Source organism: Bos grunniens, chromosome 5 (genome assembly GCF_055505025.1).
Source record: "Bos grunniens cultivar Pamir isolate PY7600 chromosome 5, Bosgru_T2T1.0, whole genome shotgun sequence".
In the NCBI taxonomy this organism is placed as follows: Eukaryota; Metazoa; Chordata; class Mammalia; order Artiodactyla; family Bovidae; genus Bos; species Bos grunniens.
In genome coordinates, this window is record NC_141169.1 from 109,337,331 (window position 1) to 109,362,445 (window position 25,115).

General features: G+C 47.1%; 1 protein-coding gene across 17 annotated transcripts in view; it reads left to right on the forward strand.

Moving 5' to 3' along the window:
* ERC1 (ELKS/RAB6-interacting/CAST family member 1) overlaps positions 1-25,115 on the forward strand; it is a 267,903-nt gene that overhangs the window by 228,633 nt on the left and 14,155 nt on the right. For 13 of the 17 annotated variants that reach the window (XM_086402547.1, XM_086402551.1, XM_086402545.1 and 10 more), the window contains one exon: positions 15,912-16,100. In XM_086402547.1, the coding sequence (XP_086258673.1) occupies positions 15,912-16,100 (189 nt within the window). Of the gene's footprint in view, positions 1-15,911; positions 16,101-25,115 lie in introns of those variants that run through there. The other 4 variants (XM_086402556.1, XM_086402563.1, XM_086402573.1 and 1 more) reach the window with 1 other exon arrangement.

Consider the following 25,115-nt stretch of genomic DNA (forward strand, 5'->3'; position numbering starts at 1 on the left):
CGTGATCGATCTATAAATACTCGGGGAGAGCCCTTTCAGTGTAGTTTTAAGATACACTATACAGTGCTCCACAGGCTCCCCCCTACATTTTTATAGTTTCTGCTGAATGATTTAAGGTGACGTTGTCCTGAGACTCACTTGATTTATTTCTTAAACTGAAAATTGCGGTGTTCTAAGCATTTCTGGAACATGGGTCCTTAACAATTAGGAGCATTTGACTAATGAGGATGTGCCCTCTTCTTTCTGTTTGTGGCCTTATTTGTAACTCAGGCATTCTCCCTGGATAATAAAAATATCCTTGCACTTCATGCAAAATAAAATCTTTCACATCCTAATTGTTTTTCACAGTCCTCTGGGCAGACCCTGTGGAGCTCAATAAATAGTTTTTGAAAATAAAAAAACTGGGGAGCTTTTGCCCTAAAAAAAAGTTGCATGTATTAGAAGTTTCATGCATGTGTAGTAGGTATTTTTAAACTTTTAATTTACTCTGTACCCTGAAAAGACCCTGATGCTGGGGAAGATTGAGGGCTGGAGAAGGGGGCAACAGAGGATGAGGTGGTTGGATGGCATCACTGATTCAGTGGACATAAGTATGAATAAACAGTGGGAGATGGTGAAGAACAGAGAAACCTAGCGGGCTGCAGTCCATGGGGTCGCAGAGTCAGACATGACTTAGTGACTGAACAACAGCTCTGTACCCTGACAGGTCATCCTGTGATCTGACACAGTTCATGTGTGGGGGATCCCAGTCAGTTCCTAGCGCACCTTCTAGGATACACTGCCAAATTTATCACCTACCCCTCAGCTAACATGTGACGAGACCCCTTTTAATACCAGTTCCAGGAGACAGCCCTCATGCTTGCCTATTACATCATGTTTTTATTTTATAGAGTTATGTTTTGGAGGATGTGATCTGACTCGCATCTTATCTGAGCTGTTAAACAACAGTCGTGTTACAATAGGGTTCTGCAGTATTTCTTTCATTAACTTGTCCTCAACTTCTCCCTAATTTGTTATTTTCTATATATTTCTCTCTGTCTTTAGGATTACTGTCTGTTTTGGGTTAAAGGACTATTTTCTTGAACCCAAAAATGCATCATCAACCAAAACAAAAAAGCCATTCCCCCTTGATGTCTCTGTCTTTCCTCCTCGTCCCTCGATGACGAGGTTGAAGCTTGCAGCTGGGCCTGGCGGTCGGCGTTTCTGGGATGAATTAAATGCACACACTTGATTGAGGTGTAGCTGGACTGTATCACTGTCTTCCTATTATCCTAGGAGATCAAAGCACAGCTCAAATAGAGGCTTAGTCTTTAAAATATTCAAAACAGATGGCTGGTTCTTTTTGGTGAAAATTCAGGTTTTAAGGCAAACCACTTGTTAGTGAGATTTCATGTCTTCTCATTGAAAGATAGCACGGACCATGTACCTCCCTCTCTTCCTCAGTTTCAAGACTAGAATCATAGACTTTCTGCCTGAGGAGGGATTTGGCAAGCCCAGAATGCTCTGACACTGTCTGGGTTCCTTTTCATGTGACTATAAAATACGTCACTCAGCTTTTTCTTAAGGCATTTTGGGTATTAAATGAAAGCCTCGTAGATGTTTACGTTCTCATAGTCACTTGTTGGGTCACTATTTAAAATCTAGTGTTCACACTGTGACATCCTCCAGAATTGAACCAGGCTGTTTATCCTTGACTTCACGTTTTTACAAGTTAAAATACACATTCTCCATCCACTCTCCTGCCACTGACTCCTGGGTCCAAAGGTACACAGAATAAGTCCATAAGTGTGGTCTGAGGTTTTTATGGTTTGGTTTAAAATGGACTGAAATGAGAAAATTAGCTCAGAACTGTTTATTGGGAGTCTTTCTGTGTACCTACACTGCACCAGGTAGGTGGGTTGAAATACACGTCTTAGGACTATGAAACAAATACTGAATGACAGATTTTCTCCAACAGAAAAAATGATTATCTGAGGTGCAGTAGAAAAACCCAGGTCTGCACCAAAGACTCGAGGGTCACGGAGGAAGGGGCAGGTAGTGGCGGGCTACAGTCCATGGGGTCGCAAAGAGGTGGACACGACTGAGCGACTAAGCATGGCAGGCAGTGTGCCAGGCAGTTATCGTGTGAATCTGGTGACCTCTCGGTGGTTCCCTGTGGGTGCTGCTGAGGGTGTATCTCTATGAAACTGTAGTTGCTCAGTCGTGTCCAACTCTTTGCAACTCCACAGACTGTAGCCTACCAGGCTTCTCTTCCATGGGATTTTCCAGGCAATAGTACTGGAGTGGATTGCCATTTCCTTCTCCAGTAGCTCTATTTCTCTATTAATGAATTACTTCACTTCATTCTGTATAATAGGCTCTAGGTTCATCCATCTTACTGGAATTAATTCTCTATTTGTGCATAACACATTACCCCAGAACCTGGCAGCATTAAAAAAACACTATATCTCTGTTATCTCAGGGTTTTCTTTGGGTCATGAATTTGGGAGTAGCTTGGCTTGGTAGCTCTTGCCTGAGTGTCTCTGGGACTGCAGGCAGGATGTCAGCTGGATCTGTAGTTTAAAGCTTGATGCAGCCAGAGCCCATGTGGGTGCATATTCACTCATGGTCCATGCCAGCCGCTGGCGGGAACCTTCCATTCCTATCCATATGGACCCAAAGTGAGCAATGAAGAGAATGTGGCAAGGAGCCACTGTGACTCTTAGGTCCTGTAGTCGGAAGTCACACATGCTCACCTCTGCCGTGTCCTGTTCCTTTAGGGCGAGTCACCAAGACCATCTGGCGTGGAGTGGGGCAGGCATCTCAGGCTTCACTTTCTGAGGGCTGAAATGTCAAAGAATAGGTGGATTTACCATCACCCTCCACAGGTGTTGGGGCAGGTGACAAGCCACGAGCCTGGGGGTGCCCTCAGGGGGTGAATCACCATGGCCTTCATGTTCCGTGGCAACCGGTAGGCGGTGGGTGGGAGGGGAGCAAGCCGGAGACACAGCAGCCCTCTGAATTTTCTGGTTCTACTCATTGCCACATCCAGTTCTCTGTTCAACCAGTGTTTTATTTTGCGTTGTTATTACTGTTTTTTGAAAGGGAAGAAGCTATAGAAATGTATTGGCATTGGGAGATAGGAAGCAAATTGTATGTTTCTTTAAAACAACCAACCAACCAGCAAAACTGCTGTTGTGCTTATGTTCAGTCATGTCTGACTCTTTTATGACCCCCGTGGACTCCAGCCCGCCAGGCTTCTCTGTCCATGGAATTCTCCAGGCAAGAATACTGGAGTGGGTTGCCATTCCCTCCTCCAGGGGATCTTCCCAACCCAGAGATCAAACCCATGTCTCTTGTATCTCCTACATTGGCATGCAGATTCTTTACCACTGTGCCACCTGAGAAGCCCCTGATGTTACTATTGATAGCAGTGATATTCATTATGAATTGAAATTTTAACTGTAATTATTTACTTCTTAAATAATCTGAGAAGATTGTAAGCATTTCCTCTCTGATATTATGTTCACCCGTTATCTGGAATAGGTCTGCTTTAGGGATTGGCAGACCTTTTGGTAAAGGTACAGAGAGTAAGTGTTATATCCTTTGTGATCTTTACCCTTTGTCAGATCTAGCCAGCTCTGCTCATGAAGTAAGGAACCCACCACAGACAACATGTAAATAGTGGAGGTTATTATTGTTGTTATTCAATCACTAAGTCGTATCCGACTCTTTGCAACCCCATGGACTGCAGCGTGCCAGGCTTCCCTGTCCTTTACTACATCCCAGAGTTTGTTCAAACTCATGTCTGTCAAGTCGGTGATGCCATCCAATCATCTCATCCTCTGTTATCCCCTTCTTCTCTTGCCCTCAATCCTTCCCAGCATCAGGATCTTCTCCAATGGTCAGCTACTTTGCATCAGGTGGCCAAAGTATTGGAGCTTCAGCTTCAGCATCCGTCCTTCCAGTGAATATTCAGGACTGATTTCCTTCAGGATTGACTAGTTTGATCTCCTTGTAGTCCAAGGGACTCTCAAGAGTCTTCTCCAACACCACAGTTCAAAAGCATTAATTCTTCAGTGGTCAGCCTTCTTTATGGTCCAGCTCTCATATCCATTCATGACTACTGGAAAAAAACATAGCTTTGACTAGACGGACCTTTGTTGGCGAAGTGATGTCTCTGCTTTTTAATATGCTATCTATCTGTCATTGCTTTTCTTCCAAGGAGCAAGTGTCTTTTAATTTCATGCCTGCAGTCACTATATCAGTGATTTTGGAGCCCAGGAAAATAAAGGTAACCCTGGCTGTTACCTTGTATGATATCAGTCCCCACTTGTAGGTTTCCGCGCTGAGCCTCTTTGGCAGAGTCACTTGTGTATCCTCAGATAATAAAGCTTTGCTTAAACCTCAGCAGCTAGCAATTGAAATGGTGATGTCTATCAGAGTTTTTGTTATGCTAAAGAATTTTAACAGAGAATAGGGGAAGGAGAGATTAATTCAGTGACTATGTGGGAGGTTTTATTCTCAAATAGAAAAACTGGGTAGGGAAAAACATAACGGAAAACAGTCTTCCTAGTTTTTGTTTTTCCCAAATCTTTTTCTTCCACCCAAAGCCTGGATGACTCCCAAGGTGAAGGGGGTGATGTCTGGAAATCGTTAATCCGTGGGATTTGTTCATGGTGTATAAAATTTTCAGAAAGAATTTGCTTTTTCAGGATGATTTCCTGATTGACTGTGGCAGACCTAAGTCCAGGCAGGACCGCTCAGAGCAGCCAAGATCCTGCTTGGGTCCTCAGATGGATGACACTTTGGTGTGTGTGGATGGAGAGGGGATTCTTCATGTGGGGGGGGCGGGGATGAGGACACAGGCAGAGCAGCGGGTAGAGGTGGGGCGCTGGTTCAGCCTGGAGGGGTGAAGGCCCCACCCTGATGCTCCTGCGCCCCCACCCCCGCTGCGCTGTTCTCTGTCCCTGAAGGGCTGATGGCTGATGTCCTAGAGTGTTTACTGCCTCTCAGTCAAGCAGGTCCTGAGCTGTCCTCTTGCTGACATACGAGCCCAGGTCTTTCTCCCCATCTTGCCCCCTGGCCCCCCATTGCCCTTACAAGTTGTGTACAGGTACGTCCTTGCACACACCGAGTCACAGATGCTTCTGACCTGCCACAGGACATGTCCTGGTTGTCTCCAGCTTCAGCATCAGGAGATTCAGTGCCTGTATGTAGCTCGTTTCTGACAGCACGGATACTCGTCTCTGATGTGTACACAGGGATGCAGATACATTTCCGTCTTCCCTGCCTTCCAGGCTATAGGAACCTTCCCTCTCTCCTGTACCCTCCCAGCCCAGCTTCCTGTCTAATGAGGCTTCAGAGGGCACAGTGACCCTCGGGGGTGGGGTGGTCAGGCGCTTTCAGCTGGAGACGCTGGCGTCGACACTGGTACTGCCATCACATGGAACTGGTGGCGAAATCTCTTCTGTCAGCTCCTCCACGTGTACGTACACACACACACACACACCCATCCTCAGACACACACACACCTGTCCTTTTAACCCAGCCTCAAAATAAATGCCCGTCACAGAAGAGTCTCCTCCAGAGCCTGGCCTCCACTTGGGAGCCCTTGATAGATCAGCTGTCACATCTCCTAGTCACTAGATAACCACGCTTGCCTCTTTCCTTCTCTGTCTTCCTGTGGACCCTGAGGCAGACCGAGTGGCTGGGCGACCCATAACCTAGACGCTCCTCTCTGGTGACTCATTGAGATCCTAGCTAGGTCAGCCTTTCATGCCCGCCCTCCATTCCCAAAGGTTAGAGAAGAAAACGAAGTGTCCTGATGAGGTCGTCACTGTGTTCCGCCCAGCAAGCAACAAGCATGTTGCTGTTTTCTCAGATCCATCCTTCTGTCTTGTAAACATTTAATAAGCCAAGAAGTGATTGACCACAGCAGCAGTCCAGCAGCAGCTGGATTTCAGGCCCCAGAGGACCGGCGGGTGTGGGAGTTGATGTGGGCACGTGGTGTGTGAACAGACTCACAAGGAGCTGAGGCCACTGTTCTTGCCTGTGGCCAGCTGCCTACCTGGTTTTTCCTGTGAAATTCAGTATCCACCCTCAGCTGGCTCGCGCGCTCAAAAAGTGTGAGCTTCTTCCTCTTTTGCCTCATTTTCTCTCCAGTGCCCAGACATTTTCCCCATAATTTGACATTCATTAGTATACAGCCCTGGAACTTTGCTATGGGAAAGTCATGTAAAGTATATACACATCGATGCGTGCACACACACACACACACACACACACAAGTATTTAACCCCTACGTTGTTTACTAGAATACAATAAATAATTTATTGTGAAGAGGCAAACCTCAAGCCAAGAACTAAATTGAAGATGCTTCTTTCCCATCTTTATTTAAAGAGCAGGAGAGGAATCTTGGAATACATACCTGCTCCTAGCAGCTCTGAGTCTCACAGAGTGGGTGCTTCCTTGAGTCTGTGTCCCGTCTGAGCACCCCTTTAGGGTGCCCGCTGTGAGTCCCCTGGTGTCCCCTCCAGGGGTTGGCTTGTCCGGCTTCTCTGCCTCCTGCAGCATTCTGTCCACTTGCTGCCCATTAATCTCCCCCATCTTCATCTGGATGTACTGTCTGCCCTCTTGTTGGTGAGTCACCTCATTTTCATGTATTTTACAAGTTTCTAAGTACTGAAGCAAGAACTTAGAATACCTCCCGCCCCAACCTGCTCTCAGCCACAGGGAGGTGGGCTCAGCCAGAGCCTCCTTCCCTCACACTGCTCTCTGTTCAAGTGGAATTTCTGGATCTGAATAAGACACGTTGGGTTTTAACTGAATGAGGAGTAAATAGGCACACTGCAGTTAGCAGTCCTGTGGTTCAGATTCCAAGATTCATCTTACTCTGAACCCCGCTCCCCATCTCCATACAACTGTGAGTACAGAATATCTGGATCAGGAAATAGGGGAGGTTCTGTTTGGTTCTGCTGGAGTGGTGATGTGCGCTTAAAGGAAAATTGGCAACAGATTTCTGAGCTGTAAAACTGAGAGGAAATGATTGCATTTTAGTTTGTAAACGATTCCCACTGGTTTGTTTTTTTTTTTTCTCATGTTTAAAATCCGTAACCTTTTCCAGTTTTCCTAAACACACACTTTTACAAGCCATGAAACCTTTTAAATCTGAAACCTTTGGAGAGAGTTTTTACTCTTAGAACCAGGTATTTTTGTTTACAGTAAGTTTTCTGATTAACATCTATTCATATCAGTGACCTTGTGTCACCAAACCTAACTTGGGCCTGCTCACCCACATGCAGCAAAGCCAGTCTACTGACACCAGTTTCTGGTGGGGCAAGGGGAGCGTTTATTGCAGAGCTGAGCAGGGAGAATGGGCAGCTCATGCTCAAAACCCACAGTGAATATTTATAGTAGAAGTAACGTCATCCTGGCTTCCCTGGTGGCTCAGACGGTAAAGAATCTGCCTTCTATGAAGGAGATCTGGGTTAGATCCCTGGGTTGGAAAGATCTCCTGGAGAAGGGAATGGCTACCCACTCCAGTATTCTTGCCTGGGAAATCCCATAGACGGAAGAGCCTGGCAGGGGTCACAAAGAGTCAGACACAACTGAGCGACTAACACTTTCAATGTCATTCTGGCTTTTGTATTTGTCATGACTTTTTGTTTTGGAAGAGGAATGCAAGACTGTTTCCCATTCTGTAAAGTTTGTGTGGGGAGTGAAGTAGACACACATGAAAAATGGTTGTGACGTGGAGGGTCAGGACTTGGAGCTCTGAACTTGTCTGCATTTAACTTTAGGTTATCCTTTAACTTTTCATGAAATTTTTGAAGTTTATCGACTTCCCCCCAAAAGAAATTTTTTTTTGTTTTCAATCGCTGTAGCCCTCTAGCTAGGCACCAACTCAGGCTAACACTGCTGAAATGTTCCCGGTTTTCATTGTTAACAGTGAAGTTTGGTTTTTGATGAAGGGCATGCAGGTGTAAAGCATGAACCCTTCTTAGTTTGGCGTTATTGGTTTTCGTGAGGGTGCAGCCCCATGAGGCATGTGTTTGCCCAGCGTCTCTCTTGCAGATGCATAAGACAGAAGGCTGTTCTGGAATGCACAATTGTCTTCAGTTTGTTAGGATTAAAGATGAGTAAGGACCACCACACCAAAAACATGCAGGGGATCCATTGAGCGTCCTGTCTGTGCTCCAGATAGGAAGGCTAAATAAAAGGTTGGATCTTAGAGAACGTTAAGAATACAAAAGTTGTTGAATTTTATAACCTTATCTGTGAAGAACAAGTCAAACCAAGCCTTGAATCAAGATAAAGAGGTTTATTTAGCAGTTAGAAGGTTTGCCTGAAGGGAACCTCAAAATGAAAGTTAAAACAGATATGAATCCTGAATTTACACATTTTAATTCTCTTGTACACTCAACACATTAGCTCCATTATCTCATGATTTTTTTTTAATGCAAAATAGGGCCACATCTCCCTGGAGGAGGGCATGGCAATCCACTCCAGTGTTCTTGCCTGGAGAATCCCATGGACAGGGGAGCCTGGTGGGCTACAGTCCATGGGGTCGCATAGAGTCTGACACAACTGAAGCGATTTAGCATTCATGCATGTCATTCTTAATATTCCTGCCAGCAAAAGCTGTGTGTGGCCCAGCATGAAGGCACTCACTAAATGTTTGTTAAGTCAAATATATAATTTTTTTAGTGTTAATAATATGTGTGAGTTGATATACAGTATATCTAATTAATGTAGCAAAAATGTCATTTCCATTCACTCTGTTTCTTGAAAGAACCGCATTGTTTCACAAAGTAGCTGCATTGAAGTGAGAAGGTAACACCTGCTCCAAACCTTTGTGAAGAGACCTGGTGCCATCCTTCATCTTCCTGGTCCTGACACTCATCATAACCAAGAAGATACACTCAGTTCTTGACATGAAAAAGGACTTTGAGGCCAGGCTGCCAAATTTTATTCCTGTGCCTCCTTTTTTTCCCCCAGACTTTTAAGGCTTTTTATTTTGTAGTGGGGAATAGCTGATTAACAATGTTGTGGTAGTTTCAGGCGAACACCGAAGGGACTCAGCCAGATACAGACATATATCCATCCTCCCCCAGACCCGCCTCCCATCCAGGCTCCACTTAACACTGAGCACAGTTCCCAGTTAGGTCCTTATTGGCGATCCATTTTAATTATCCAAGTGTGTACGTGACCTCTCCAAAGTTATCCCTTCACCCTGGTAATCATAAGTTCGTTCTCTAAGTCTGTGAGTCTCTTTCTGGTTTTTTTTTTTTTTTGTATGTAAATTCATTTGTATCAGTTATTTTTAGATTCCACATAAAAGGGATGTCATAGAGAGTATGACACTCTCTAGGACCCTCTGTGTTTCCGGTGCTGTGCTGTGCTTAGTCACTCAGTCATGTCCGACTCTTTGCAGCCCCATGGACTATAGCCCACCGGACTGCTCTGTCCATGGGGATTCTCCAGGCAAGAATACTGGAGTGGGTTGCCATACCCTCCTCCAGGGGATCTTCCCAACCGAGAGATCAAACCCAGGTCTCCCTCATTGCAGGCATAATCTTTACCATCTGAGCCACCAAGGAACTGAACCCCCCCGTTCAGTTCATTCAGTCATGTCCGACTCTGCGAGCCCATGGACTGCAGCATGCCAGGCTTCCCTGTCCATCACCAGTTCCCAGACCTTGCTCATACTCATGTCCGTCGAGTTGGTGATGCCATCCAACCATCTCATCCTTTGTCGTCCCCTTCTCCTACTACCTTCAATCTCTCCCAGCATCAGAGTCTTTTCCAATGAATCAGTTCTTTGCATCAGGTGGCCAAAGTATTAGAGCTTCAGCTTCAGCATCAGTCCTTCCGATGAATATTCAGGACTGGTTTGATCTCCTTGCTGTCCAACGGACTCTCAAGAGTCTTCTCCAACACCACAATTCAGAAGCATCAATTCTTCAGTGCTCCGCCTTCTTTATAGTCCAACTCTCACATCCATACATCACTACTGGAAAAGCCATAACTTTAACTAGAGGGACCTTTGTCAGCAAAATGATGTCTCTGCTTTTTAATATACTGTCTAGGTTTGTCATAGCTTTTCTTCCAAGGAGCAAGCGTCTTTTCATTTTATGGTTACAGTCACCATCTGCAGTGATTTTAGAGCCCAAGAAAATAAAGTCACTGTTTCCACTGTTTGCCTATTTGCCATGAAGTGATGCCATGATCTTCGTTTTTTGAATGCTGAATTTTAAGCCAGCTTTTTCACTCTCCTCACTTTCATCACTTTCCTCAAGAGGCTTTTTAGTTCCTCTTCATTTTCTGCCATAAGGGTAGGGTCATGTGCGTATCTGAGGTTATTGATATTTCTCCCTGAAATCTTGTGCAAACCTGTTTCCAGCTTGTGCTTCATCCAGCCTGGCATTTCACATGATGTACTCTGCATATAAGTTAAATAAGCAGGGTGACAGTATACAGCCTTGAAGTGCTCCTTTCCCAATTTGGAACCAGTCCATTGTTCCATGTCTGGTTCTAACTAGAAAAGCCCATGTTGCTGCAGATGGCATTTCATTCTTTTTCATGGCTGAGTAATATTCCACTGTGCATATGTACAACAGCTTCTTTATCCATCCCTCTGTCAATGGACATTTAGGCTGCTTCCGTGTCTTGGCTACTGTAAATAGTGCTGCAGTGAACATTGGGTCCACATATCCTTTCAAATCATGTTTTTCTCTGGATTTTTGCCCAGGAGTGGGGTTGCAGGGTCATATGATATCTGTTTTTAGTTTTTTAAGGGACTTCCATACTGTTCTCCACAGTGGCTGTACCAATTTACATTCCTACCAACAGTGTAGAAGCATTCCCTGCTCTCCACACCCTCTCCAGCATTTGTTGTTTGTGGATTTTTTGATGATGGCCTTTCTGCCTGGTGTGAGGTGGTACCTCATTGTAGCTTTGATTTGTATTTATCTAATAAGTAGTGATGTTGAACATCTTTTCATGTACCTGTTCACTTTTGCTTGCCTTCTTTTTTACTTTTCAAAGTTCAGCTTTCTGCTGGGGCCTCTGGACAAGAGCATCATTAAGAGAATAATGTTTTGGGGAAGTCAATGCGTTGGTTGTTCTGGGACTTTCTTGATGAGCCTACCTTGGGAGACAGCAGTGTGATGGTGACCCAATGAGAAATCAGAACTGCCTCTGGTGTTTATGCAGTAATTCAGGAACATCTGAACATGCCTCCCAGGATGTCAGCAGACAGAAGGAAGAACAAGAGGATCTTTTAGTGACAGAGAAATCATCAGTACAAAATTACTTTGCCAGGAACACAGTAAATGATCAATAAATGTTAATTAGCTTAAAAAACGAAGACGGCAATGGCAACCCACTCCAGTACTCTTGCCTGGAAAATCCCATGGGCGGAGGAACCTGGTAGGCTGCAGTCCATGGGGTTGCTAAGAGTCAGACACGACTGAGCGACTTCACTTTCACTTTTCACTTTCATGCATTGGAGAAGGAGATGGCAACCCACTCCAGTGTTCTTGCCTGGAGAATCCCAGGGACCGTGGAGCCTGATGGGCTGCCGTCTGTGGGGTCACACAGAGTCAGACACGACTGAAGCAACTTAGCAGCAGCTTAAAAAATAGTGGCATCTTTTGAACAGTAAAACATTAGTACCACAAGGGCAAATGCATTAAGTCCCACATAATGTTCAGTACAAGGTATAAAACCTCTGCTCCCAAAACAAGCTCCCAGAATGTGTCACAAGCAGCCATCCTGTACTTACGAAGGTCTGATGCAGAAACAGTGGGGAGAGGAGAGCAGCCATGGACTTGATCACATGTCCCATCCTGATGTGTCCCCATCTCCTAGATGAATGGGCTGCAGAAATGGGATGCTGTAGACTTTTCCATTACAGTCTGTGTCATAGCATACAGGAGCAACTTGCCTGTCTTCTAAAACACCTCTGGACATCCAGTCTTACTCAAGTGGAGGGGAGGTTAAGATAAACACCTTCCCGAAGTCACTTTATGTCATCACACACTGGCCTCTGAATCCATTTTGAGGATCTGATTCATAAGCAAGTAAATCCTTACCAGAAGAAACAAAGCTTTCAAGACATCAACTGAAAGGCTCTCATCTGTTCTTTAAATTTAAATGATTTTCCTCAACAACTTGGTAAATGTAGGATCGGGGAATGTTGCCATTTTGGCATTCTGTTTGTTAGAAGCAGAGGTTATCTCGACAAGTTCATTTTTAAACTTCTTTTTGCCAAAAAAAAAAAAAAGTAGCTCTAGTTCTGCACAGCTGTGGAACTGTGATGTGGCCTGATCACCTTGCTTTTGGTGGGACTTCTTACCAATCCTCTGAAGTTGGTGTGGACCAAAGACAACTTCTGGATCCTGTGAGCGTCCTCTTCCTACTTGGCAAGTGTCCCTCTTCCCTCCTGAGGTTAGGCGGTCACAGTTCTTCCTTGCGGGAAATACAGTTTCTTTTCTGAGTGGTCGGCCCAAGTTAGACTTGGAGGGGGAGGGGAGAGATAAGGGCATTTTCCCTGTGATGGACATGGCTAAATGTGTCTCACAGAGGCTACAGTGACTTTTCTCTTAATGGACACATTCGGAGACTGCTGGCTGAGCAGTTTCATATGCTTTCATGGAGTAAGCTCTCTAGTTTTTTGTTTTGTTTTTAAAAAGCAATTACCTTTAACATGAGAATAAAAGGGCATCTTGGCCATTGCACAGAAATAATTTTTATCCTGGAAAAAAATTTCAAATTCTGTTATTTTTGTAACTTTTCAGTTGGACTTTGAAAAATTACAGAGCGCAAAACACTACGTATTTTGTTATCAGTTAGCACCTGAGCATGAAATATATTTAAGTCAGTGTGAGATTCATCTCTGATTAAGAACAGAGGCCTGAGAGTCCACTTTTTCATTCCCAGCCATACAGCAGTGAGCTAGCATGTTTCCAGATTCCATTTTACTATAAGAAATTTGACCTTCCCCTTACCACCATTTATCAGATTGTCTTCATGCTTTTTTATGTCAGTTTTCCAACTCAAACAGTAATTACCTAGGGTATATCAGCTCTTTCTTGTAGCCCAAATGTGATGGCAACTATATGTAGACACACACACACACGAAATGGGAGTAAGTTGCACAAATCCAATGAAAATCCCCAGAGTGATTTTTTGTTTAAATCAGCGTGTCCATGAAAGGCCGGAGGAGGCCAAGCTGGAAACATGGCTGCGGTGCGTGGCGGCATGAGGGGTGTGGAGGGAACAGCGGCCAGACGGTGGGGTTGTTGACGTGCATGGTGGGCACGCATCTAAAGAAGTACGGCCTGGAACTTGGCTTTAAAGATGCTGCTTTGAAACTCAGTTTCTGAGCTCTCTACAGTGTGAATACGCATCTGTGGCCAGAAAGAAAACCTGAGTCTTTTCTGAGAGAGTACCGTTGTTTGTGAAAAGCTGTCCGACTTCCCTACTCTCCAGACCTTGTGCTTTATTGAAACAGCTCTTCCTTCTATGGTTGGCAGTGTTGACACCACAGGCAACACAGGGCCTTGGACCTGGAGGGTCCCTTAAGAGCCCAGAGCCTTTCACCCCGACCCCCAGCCCCTGAGTGTATCACCTTTGTCCCCAGACAGTTGTGTGAGTGTGTGTGTTTCAAAAATTGATTTCAAAATATTGTTTCAAAATATTGCTAAATTGATTCACTTTCTCTGGTTTTCCTAGCTAGGCTCCAACTTCTGTATTATATACCATGTAGGTCTGCACTCTGATCTCTCTAGTAAGTTAGAGATTGTTTTAGCCACTAAGCCGAGGTTCTTGCCTGTCTTAATTATTTCATGGAAATAGCATTAGAAACAGGAAATGTGATATATTTATAAAGCAACCATTAAAATCATGTTTTCCAGAAATACGTAATGTCGTGAATAGGACTCACAATGTAACATTAAATGGATAAACAGGGTCTTAGGCAAAATGTGAAGTATGATACAGTTAAAAGTTGATTTATGTAAGTTTATAAAAAGACTTGGAAGAAAATCAGCGAAATGTTGCAAGTGCTATTCTTGATGGAAAACCTATAGACTGTTTATTATTTCTTTCCTGTTTCCCCCCATAGTTTTCAGAGTAAAATCTGCATTGATTTGTTAATTTAAAAAAATACATAAAACTGTATTTTAGAAACTTTTAAAAGGAAATAAGGAAAGCGGCAGGGGAGTTCTTTAGAGAGAGGGGGGTGGCAGAATTCAGTGTAGCAGGCCTCATTTCTCCTGACTTGAAGATTAGCAAGCTCCTTATCAGGGCATCCTACTGGTGAAAAATGCCAGCCCCCGTGACACCAGCAGGTGCAGATTCTGCCCTGAGCCCAGGGAGCGTCGGGGACATGCCAGCATCTGCTGGGTTGGCGGCCCCCACAAGGGTGGGTATCAGGCAGACGCTGTGCCTGCGGTTCAGAATCGGAGACAGGGGGCCAGCCCAGCCCTCCTCCGAGCCCCCCCCCAGGCTTGCCCAGCACCGAGGGCCTGGCCAAAGCTGTCCCGAGAGCCATCCAGTGAGGTCGTGTGTTGTGCGATGTGCTCTCCAAGGGAGCCGAGGTGGTGGTCATTCCTCAGGGTAAAGGGAATGTAAGACAGCGTTGGCCCATCTCTGGAGAGAAGACCCCGAGTGGAGCTGGTCCCGCCCAGCTGGGGCTCAGGTTTCAGGGCTGTGTGAGGATTCGTCCGTCATGTCTAAAAGGAGGGTCAATGCCTCTGTGAGTCGAGTGCAGGGACTCCAGCCAGGACAAGGCAGATTCCATTGTGAGTTCACTCGTCACCCCTCCCGTATCCAAGAGGATCACTCTCCCTCCAGGGACAGAGGCATCCTTTGTTCCAGGAGGTGGAGGGACACGCGTGTGCGTCAGGCTTTCAGATGAGCACGTTTCACTTGCAGCGTTTGTGTGTGTGTGTGTGTAGTTGTGTAGTTGCTAAGTCGTATCTGACTCTTTGCGACCCCATGGACTGTAGCCTGCCAGGCTCCCCTCTTCATGGGGTTCTGCAGGCAAGAACACCGGAGTGGGTTGCCATTTCCTCCTCCAGGGGATCATCCTGACCTGGGATCGAACCCACATCTCCTGCATTAGCAGGCAGGTTTTATATCAGTGAGCCACCAGGGAAGCCCCTAGACCTGAGTTTGTTTCTGTTTTGCATGTCTCTTCATTTGTATTGTTTAAATTGCACATAAGAGATATCACACAGTATCCTACAAGCCTCTTCTCCGCTCTTGGCTGCCCTAAACCCATGCAATGCTGTGGCATGGAGGTGGTGGGAACAGAGCGTTACCAGGTAGATAATGGGATCATTCACAGGAAAGCCAGGAATGCTGCTTCCCAGTGGATAGTCGTGACCACTGAGCATGGAGTGCAATGTATGAGCAGGACTCTTGAGGAGAGGGGAAGGGACAGAGGGTGGACTAGGTATTCTTTGAGTTCCCAAAGCTGGGTTGGAAGGAAAAGACAAGGGGACCAGGGGAGTCTGGTCACTGTAATCCTTTTTCCCTTCCAACCCAGCTTTGGGAACTCAAAGAATACCTAGGGTTTTTGTAGCTGCCCGTAAATAGGTGAATGAGCAGTTGTGAGTGGACTGCAGTCTTTTTGTAGCAGGAATGTCATCTCTGCAAAAACAAGCCAGTCCTGTGCTTAGTCCCCACCTGAACACGGAATCCCATCTCACGCTGATGTACATGCCAGTGTCCCCCACGTGGCTCCCAGCACGGTGATGGGTGGGTGTGGCTTCGTAGATGCGCAGGCGTGTGGACAAAGAGGGCGGTTAGTGGTTACAAGCGCTCTAGTCTCACTCTGTCTCTTTGCCTTGGGAGGCACAAAGAGACTGGACCTTCTTGTTTCAGACTGACCTTGACTTTCCTCATTGTTTTCCCCTCAGATCATCCAGTCCCTCCTAGAACTTGACCAAAACAGAAGCAAGCTCAAGTTGTACATCAGACACCTGACCGCCCTCTGCCACGACCGAGACCCCCTGATCCTCCGAGGACTCACTCCACCAGCCGCCTATAAGCTGGACGACGACCAGGCAGCGTGGGAGAATGAGCTGCAGAAGATGACCCAGGAACAGGTAAGACCCCCACCTGGGCTCGGATGACAGCCTCGCCCCAGCCAGCTGCTCTATAAGTTGATGCAGTAGACGCTGCTTTGGGGAATTCAGGGTGCAGAATCAAGATTTTTAACAGGGGTTGGTTCTTCAGTAGAAATTAGGAGCCACCATTTGAAGTCCCATTTTGTTCTTCCTTCAGTGTGACTTGCTAAAGAATCAGAAAGGGCTGGTTGAGAAGGCAGAGACGAATTGGGAGAGTAGCACTGACACACACACACCCACGCGTAAACTAGAGAGCCAGCGGGGAGCTGACATATAACACAGGGAGCCCAGCTCGGTGCTCCGCGATGACCTAGAGGGGTGGGGTGGCAGGGGAGGGGAGCTCAAGAGGGAGCGCACGTGTATACATATGGCCGGTTCACTTCATTGTACAGCAGGGACTAACACAACATGATAAAGCAATTCTGCTCCAGAAAAGAAAGAAAATAAGTTTCCCTTTTCTTTCTTTCTTCTCTCTCAAAAAAAGAAGGGAGACAGTTATGGGGCATGTGATGGTGGCCACAGACGGGAAGTCTGACCTGCAGGACCTCTGGCAGGTCAGCTCTCTCTCAGGAACTGTGGTTCATGACCTACTGAGTTTTTCAAATAAGAGAACCATGAGATGAATGAATTTAGGTGATCTTCCCCCGCCCGCCCCCCCACCCCGCTACGTTTTCTGTTTAGTGTTGTCCGTAAAACCCATCAGTTCTCTTTTTTTCCATGCTATGATTTTTGAGTTCAGTAGCAAAATGAGAAGGCTAGTCCAGAGACAAAAACCATGAATAAAAGAACCAAGGAGAACAGGATGAGGACAGAGGTAGAGAGCAGTCATGGAAACTGAAGGAAAGAAAAGTTGAATCAACACTGAGAAATAAAATAGAAGAAGAACTGGAGTAGTGTCGAGTGTGTATCTCCAGCTGCTTTCACTCCTGGCTGCAGGGGGGTCGTGGTGTCCCAGCCCCTCGTGGACGGTGGTCGTGGTGTCAGTCGGCTATACGTCTGCTCCAGAGGGTTGAAGCCGCGCTCTGTCTCCCAGCTGAATGCATCCTGTTTGTTCACCGGTGATGCGAGAGGGGAGGCTGTGTCAAATAGGACACTTCTGTGATTCAGGGTCGCAGGCAGCGATGCCAGCAGAGGTGGCGATAAGTAGGCTGTGGGCTCACGGTGGGACTGACTCCGGGGTGTGGACGTTCCCTAAAACCAAGCACATGTGAGGGCCTGTCAGTCACCACCTGATCGGTGTGATGAAAAAGGCAAGGCCTACCTCTCAAATTGAGGGTGTTAGCATGGAAATTTTACTTTCTTCTTAGGGAAAATTTTACAGGAAAGATTTAGATTGAATTTCTGACAGGTGCTTTTGATATTAGTAACTATGTGGTTAAAATACCACTGGAAGCCCACTGAAAACAGTACGTGGCTAGTTCATTTTAGAAACTTTACTTCAAAATCTTGCAGAGACGGCATCTCAAAGCAGGAACAGTGATATATCAGAGTTGTTTGTTGTTTTTCAGTCGCTAAGTTGTGTCTAATTGTTTTCAACCCCATGGACTGTAGCCCACCAGGCTGCTCAATCTATGGGGTTTCCCAGGCAAGAGTACTGGAGTGGGTTGTCATTTCCTTCTCCAGGGGATCTTCCTGACCCAGGGATCAAACCTGGGTCTCCTGCTTTGGCAGGCGGATTCTTTACCACTGAGCTGCCAGGGAAGCCCCATACAGTCAATTACAGGTGAGGAAATGACCTCCCTATAGACAGCCTGTTTACCCCACGCCCGTGAGTAGACATCGTGAGAAGGCAGACCTCAGCAGAAAGAACTCGGCTGTCCACAGGAAGACTGGACAGCACGTGTGGGGTAACTTCTTCCCTGGAGGAGGAGGATGTGGAAGGGACCAGCACCGGGAGGTGATTGCAGTCAGATTGCTGCTGCTGCTAAGTCGCTTCAGTCGTGTCCGACTCTTAGCGACCCCATGGACTGCAGCCCACCAGGCTCCCCCGTCCCTGGGATTCTCCAGGCAAGAACACTGGAGTGGGTTGCCATTTCCTTCTCCAATGCATGAAAGTGAAAAGTGAAAGGAAAGTTGCTCAGTCGTGTCCGACTCTTAGCGACCCCATGGACTGCAGCCCACCAGGCTCCCCCGTCCCTGGGATTCTCCAGGCAAGAACACTGGAGTGGGTTGCCATCTCCTTCTCCAATGCATGAAAGTGAAAAGTGAAAGGAAAGTCGCTCAGTCGTGTCCGACTCTTAGCGACCCCATGGACTGCAGCCTACCAGGCTCCTCCGTCCATGGGATTCTCTAGGCAAGAGTACTGGAGTGGGGTGCCATTGCCTTCTCCGTGCAGTCAGATTAGTTCTTGGCTTTTTTCCAACCCTGGTTGTCAGTTATTTTAGCGTAAAGGGGATGTAAACTTACCCCTCATTTTAGGGCTGTATTCAAATGTGACCTAGCCCAAACTCTACCAAAAGAAAAAAATTAGGTAAAACACTTGAAGAAGACTGGAGTATTAAAAAATAAGCATTTTAAAAGGTGGATTACACAGAAAAATAGACAAAGCATGGAGCTCAGTTACTGGATGAAAGCTTTTGTCTCAATGGTGAGGAAGCCGTGTTTCTCTTTTCCTATTCTACTGAGGACAGAAGCATACATGCTAAGTCACTTCCAGCTCTTTGTGACCTCATGGACTGTAGCCCTCCAGACTCCTCTGTCCATGGGTTTCTCCAGGCAAGAATACTGGAGTGGGTTGCCATTTCCTTCTCCAAGATGAGAGTGTATTCAATTATAAAATAAATACTTCAGTTAGACATAGGGAAGAATCTGAATGTAGAATTGTGACCACGGGACAAATTGCAGAGAAGTGTGTTAATAGAATTTCCTTTCAGAGAGATTTAGAAACCATGGTTGAGCCCCAGACACTCTGTGGTCCTCCTCAGCCCTGGCATACCTGTCAGCACTGTGCCCGATTGATATAGATCATCTCATCCTGCCAATAGACACGTGCGACCTACGTGCTGAATGAGTGAATATTTTTTAAAGGGCACTTTTTGTTTTTAAAACCTTAGTAGCCCTGAAATTCTAGGTGAAGTCAGTGTTTGGGTTCTAAAATTGAAGCTTTGTAAACCAAGGCTTCCCAGGTGGCTCAGTGGTAAAGAATCCGCCTGTCAATGCAAGAGCCCTGGGTTCTATCCCTGGGTCAGGAAGATCCCCTGGAGAAGGAAATGGCAACTGCACTCCAGTATTCTTGCCTGGAGAATCCCATGGACAGAGAAACCTGGCAGGCTGCAGTACATGAGGTCACAGAGTCACACAACTGAGTGACTAAGCACACAAACCAAGGATTTAGCAGTGGATGGTTGTTTTTAAGCCTTACTAAAGAAATGCTTCTAAGTTCTAGATGTTAGCAAAGTGCTAAGATTACCCCCAGTTCAGCAGGCATAGAGACCTAAAACACTAAACATGAGAGGAGAAAATGAAAAGTTACACTTCATCAAAACTTGACATTTCTGTTCGTCAGAATACTGGGAGGAAATATTCACAGTATATATATCAAACTAAGGACTTGAATCAAGAAGATATTTTTGAAATCAGAAACAAAAAGACAAAACAGCATAATTTTTAAATGGGCAGAAGACGTGAACCAACACTTTGCAAGAGAAAATACACAAACCAAGCATGTGAAGACAGTGCCCACATATAAACAAAAGTCACAAGAAGAGAGCACTGCAGTCCCACAAAAGTGGCTGAAATTCACCGAGAGTTCATGATTACATGGAGCAGCTAGAACCCTTGCTCACTGTGCTGAGCGTTTAGAATGGCCCTGATGTTGAGAAAGACTGAGGGCAGGAGTAGAAGGGGGCGATAGAGGATGAGATGGTTGAACGGCATCGCTGACTCAGTGGACGTGAGTTTGGGCAGACTCCAGGAGTTGGTGATGGACAGGGGGCCCTGGCGTGCTGCAGTCCACGGGGTCACAGACAGCCAGACACCGGGTGAACAAAAGTAGCCCAGGGGCTCCTGGGGCCCTAACTGCCTCTTAGGCAATTGTTTCAGGCCTTCGAACAACCAGCTTCCAGACGAACTCTGGAAACAGCCCTCCACATGAATCCCGGGCCCTGCTTCTTCGAGCCGGGGGTGCTAGAGAGCCTTGCTCACGGCCACTGATTTTGACCTCCTCCCTTGGAGGCTGTAGGGCCTGCTGGTGACGTCGCTGCAGAGTGCTCTGAACAGAACTTAGTAGCTGGGCCTTTCCTTAAAGCTGCTTCACAGACATTAGGGCATAAAGTGTGGCTTCACCCACGTTTCTGGGGGCCGAGGCTCCCCGTGTGCTAAGCCTTGAGCATCCACTGAGCCAGACTGGACTGGAGGTCTGGGGTCTCCCATCTTGAGTTCTATTGGCTGTGGGAATGTTTTCCTTTCAAACCCAACGTTCCCCAAGAGCTTTCAAATCATATCACACATGCTTCCCTTTAACAACCCCTAATGAATGACTGTCCAGCCCCCTGCAATCTTCTCTGCATCAGTACAGCTGCTAAATTATCACGTTGTGCCTGCCCCCCACCACTGTGCATGGTCCTCTCTACAATGGCCATGGTCCCTCAGCAGCCCACGTGACCCTGGAAATTTAGTCAGTACTGGAGCCCCTTCCATGGCCCCTCTGAATTGCTGCACCAGGAGCTTGTAAAAGGTCATTCTGTCGTCTCACCAGGGAGCCAGGAGACCACTCAGGGAAGGTGTCGAGTCAGCACTAAGAAGGCAAAAATCAAGCAAGGGAGGGAGCCTTGCCCTCCTCCCTCCCTGTCACAAGGCCCTGGAGTCGGGGGTCATGTGCTGAATGGAGAGTGTGTACTGACCACACGCCACTGCCGCCAAGGCCACTGCCCTCTGTCCTGCTCGGCCGCAGGGACTCGTGGGCGTGGGTGAGCCGTGTGCTGGTTTAGCACTTAAACCTCAGCCGCAGCAGAGGCTCCTGCCGTCCCAATGGCCTCAGCGTTAAAGGTCTCACTAGTTGTCTGGGTGGTTTGTTATCTGTTTCTGATCCTCCCCCTCTGACACGCTCAATTCTGAGAGCCAAACCAAACTCGATGGACTGGCCGGCATGTCCGTGGTTCCCAGAACCCAGCTGCTGCCCTTCAGCCCCTGTGGCAGAGAGAGACATTCTCCTCCATGTGGTCAAGGCCGGCTCTCAGCATAAATGTCTGTGCTCACGCTAGTTAACAGGTTTGTAGGAGGTGGTGTGAGGTGTTACCCATTGAGAGTCTGCCGGGCGGAAATCCTGTTTAAACTTCCACACGGTAGTATTTGGGGTGCTGCATAAACTCCTTTCGGAATGAGGAAACATCTTTAAAGAATGGGTCATGGCATATATATATTATCCATTTTGGAACCGAGTCCATTGTTATAACTATTATAGCACTAAAAGATTGCATGCTGCTGCTGCTACTAAGTCGCTTCAGTCGTGTCCAATTCTGTGCGACCCCAGAGATGGCAGCCCACCAGGCTCCCCCGTCCCTGGGATTCTCCAGGCAAGAACACTGGAGTGGGTTGCCATCTCCTTCTCCAATGCATGAAAGTGAAAAGTGAAAATGAAATTGCTCAGTTGTGTCTGACTCTTAGCGACCCCATGGACTTCAGCCTACCAGGCTCCTCCATCCATGGGATTCTCTAGGCAAGAGTACTGGAGTGGGTTGCCATTGCCTTCTCCAAAAGATTGCATAACAAAGTATAAAATTAATTTCTAGAGCTGTATGATACTCAAATTCTTTGGTGCTCAAGAACCATAGATATCAGTGTTGGATAGTATTGTCTTGGAAGGTATACAAGAAGCGTGGAGAAACAGGCAGTAAAATTTACATATTGTAGAAAATGTGTTTAATAAAATCTATGTCCTAAGATTTAAAAAACAAAAAAGCCTCCACACATTCTCAAGCCCCCAGCTCTGTCCCAGCAAGTGGGGACAGGGAGGCCTGGCACAGGCTAAGGTCCATCTCTGCCTAAGGCCACACTGCATCTGAATGCCACCCCCCCCACGGGGGTACCTGGCTCATTCTTGCAGATTCACAGGGAGACAGTTGACAAATTGTAAGATGTTTAAAGTGGGCAGGGTGGTGATTGCTGACTTTGTGAAAGTATTCTCCTCATCAAGTTAATTTATCACCTCTCATTACCTACCTTTTTAAAAGTTCTATGTTCTTAGCAAATTTCAGTTATATAAGACCGTGTTAACAACTGTAGTCTCAGCTGGCTTGTTGTTTGAACGGGACGATACATCAGTCCTTTGGTGTTCTGGGACATTTTTACATGAGAGGATTCCACCTTCTCCTGACTCTTAAAATTCAGTCTCTTGGGAGCCAGTCAGACCGATGTTAATGTCCTGTTGCATCTGGAGCAGGTGTCTGTTCCCACTTCCGTCTTTTGTCAGCATGTCTTCCATCTCTTTCTGTCTTCACTCCCTTCCCCAGCTGGTTCAGAGAAGGTGTAACACCTGTGTCAGGATGGACTCTCTCAGGAAGGAGTCTAACCTGGGAGGTCAAATATCACGTAGAGAAACCCAGATTATCTTAGCCAGTGGCGAATACTTCAGGCAGGAAATACTTTACAAGTGTCCAGACTTAAGTAGGCTGGAGATGAAGACATCAGTACATTAGTGACATCTGCAAGTCCAGCAGAGAATTATCAGAAAGCAGGAGTTGGTGGTGGTTTATGGCAGATGACCATCTAAACCCGGACTGGCCCATCACTGTCCGTGCCTGGGTCCAGCCCCGGTTGTCCCCAGGGAGCTTACTTTGGGGGAACAGGTGTCAGCAGCTGTGTTCGGTCCTGTACATCCATTGAGCCCAGTTCACGTGGATCACTGGACTCCAGGTTGTTGGACTCACAAAACCACAACTGACCGTAGCCTTCAGAAGACGGTAAGCGGCCGTGAGTGACATGGGGACCCTGAGATCTGGTGGTTAGCGGGCAAGACCAGATGTCCTGTGAAACTGACCTCTGAGGTGGGGACAGGCCCTCTGTTTCTCTCCGGAGCACTTGTGTATAAAGACAGCCGAGTTTGACCCCCTGGTTGCTGGCTGCTGGGGCATGGGGGACAAACCCTGGATTTCCTGGGACTCAGGCTCCACCAGTCTACACAACACTGGCCACTCGGCCTCCTCGGGCCTCACTCACCTTCCCTGAAGGTTGGAGAACTAAACCGCGAGTCCGGTTAGCCCCCTTGCAGGCGTATGAGGCTCAGTTTCGGAGCCGGCCTGCTTTTAGGTCTGGCGGGTCCACCGTTGGATTTTGTCAGGGAGGGGGTTAGTGTAGAAAACTGGACTGCGTGCTTTGTACAGATGCAGGGCCACCGCAGACCTGACGTGCGTACTCTCCTCGGGGCCGGGACGTGGCCACAGGGCTTTCAGTGCTGGGCAGCAAAGACACCCTTGCTTTGCTGTTATCTTTGCTCAGTTTTTAACCGTCAGAAAGCCTAGCTCCTTCCCCAGGGTGCATGGCCCGTGTTCATCCAGAGGCCGTGTAGGGAGTGCCTCCTGTGTGCAGGACTTAACACGCTCTTGACAGTCCTGGGGTGGCATTTGTGTTATTCACGCTTCGAGGGGCTTCAGGGCTGGGCTTTGCTCCCTCCTTGTTGCCCGACATGAGGGACGGAAAGGAGGATGGTCCTTTATGTCCCCAGCTGCACCTCAAGAAGATCACCATGCAATTGCATGTTGTCACCGGGGATCCATCACCGTCGGTTCCCCGACGGTGATGGATCCCAGTGGTGGAGTGAGTGGACTCTTTCCAGATTCATCCTGGAGGAGCCGTGACACCCGGTTCGCTTCTGGCCTAAGCAGCAGCAGCCTCTCCTTCTTAGGAAGACAGACCCAGCATTGCCGGGCAGAGGGTTCATTGCAATGCAGGGAAGGGCGAGGAGAAGGCCCAGCAGCAGCGTCCCGGCCACCAGCACGGCCAGGCAGCTTGCAGAGTCCAGGGCAGGGTGGCCAGCAGCTGGGGTCAGGGAGACCTTGGGAAGAAACCCGGAAGGTTCAAGCTACAAGCTTGGGCTTGAGATGGAAGAGAGGGCTTCACGGTTTACTGTAATCCATGGGGAGTGATTGTCGGCACCTTCTTCAAGGTCAACTTCCATATTCCCTGTTACCAAATGCCAGAGGGATGCCACAAAGCTGACCACATTCCTGTGGAAAAGTAAACGAAGTATTTACTGCCTGGACATGAAATGTGCACCATGCTGTCAGGTCCCTCTGACCACGTAAGTTTCATGTTTTATTCAGCAGATAATTGAAGTCTTCAATGGTGGCTGAGATGGTAAAGAACCTGCCTGCCAAGGCAGGAGACTCGGGTTCAGTCCCTGGGCCAAGAAGATCCACTGGAGAAGGAAGTGGCAACCCACTCCAGTATTCTTGTCTGGAAAATCCCATGGACAGAGGAGCCTGGCAGGCTGCAGTCCATGGGGTCACAAAAAGTCGGACATGACTTAGTGACTAAACAACAACAACAACAGCAAATAATTATGGCAGAACACATAGCAGTTTATTCTAGTTGTTCAAAAATCCAAACTTGGATTGTTTCATGTCTCCTGGGTCAATATAGTTTAAACATCCTGCAAATTGGGGCCAGGGACTATAGCCTAGATCTGACTGGGATAAAGGACCACTCCAATAAAGGACCGTCACCTCTACAAGGCTCCAGTCATCATGTCCATTGACAGCTCAAACCTCATGGCCTCTGCATCCTGGGACCTCACTGTTAGAAACCTCAAGTTCAGATTCCTGTCTGCTAAAACCAAACCGAGCATCTCTGTGATTTTCCCGCCCACCACCAACCCAGCTACAAACACGAATGAATCTGAGTCACTGCCAGGCACAGCAGTATTCGTCCAGTCACGTCTCTTGTAACCATCCCTCCCGCCTTTATACCCACCTCTCCGCCCTCTTCTCTCTCCCCATCCTGTGTCTGCGAACACAGGGCCATTTGCCTTGAAGGAAGGCTTTTCCTCTCATTTAAGAC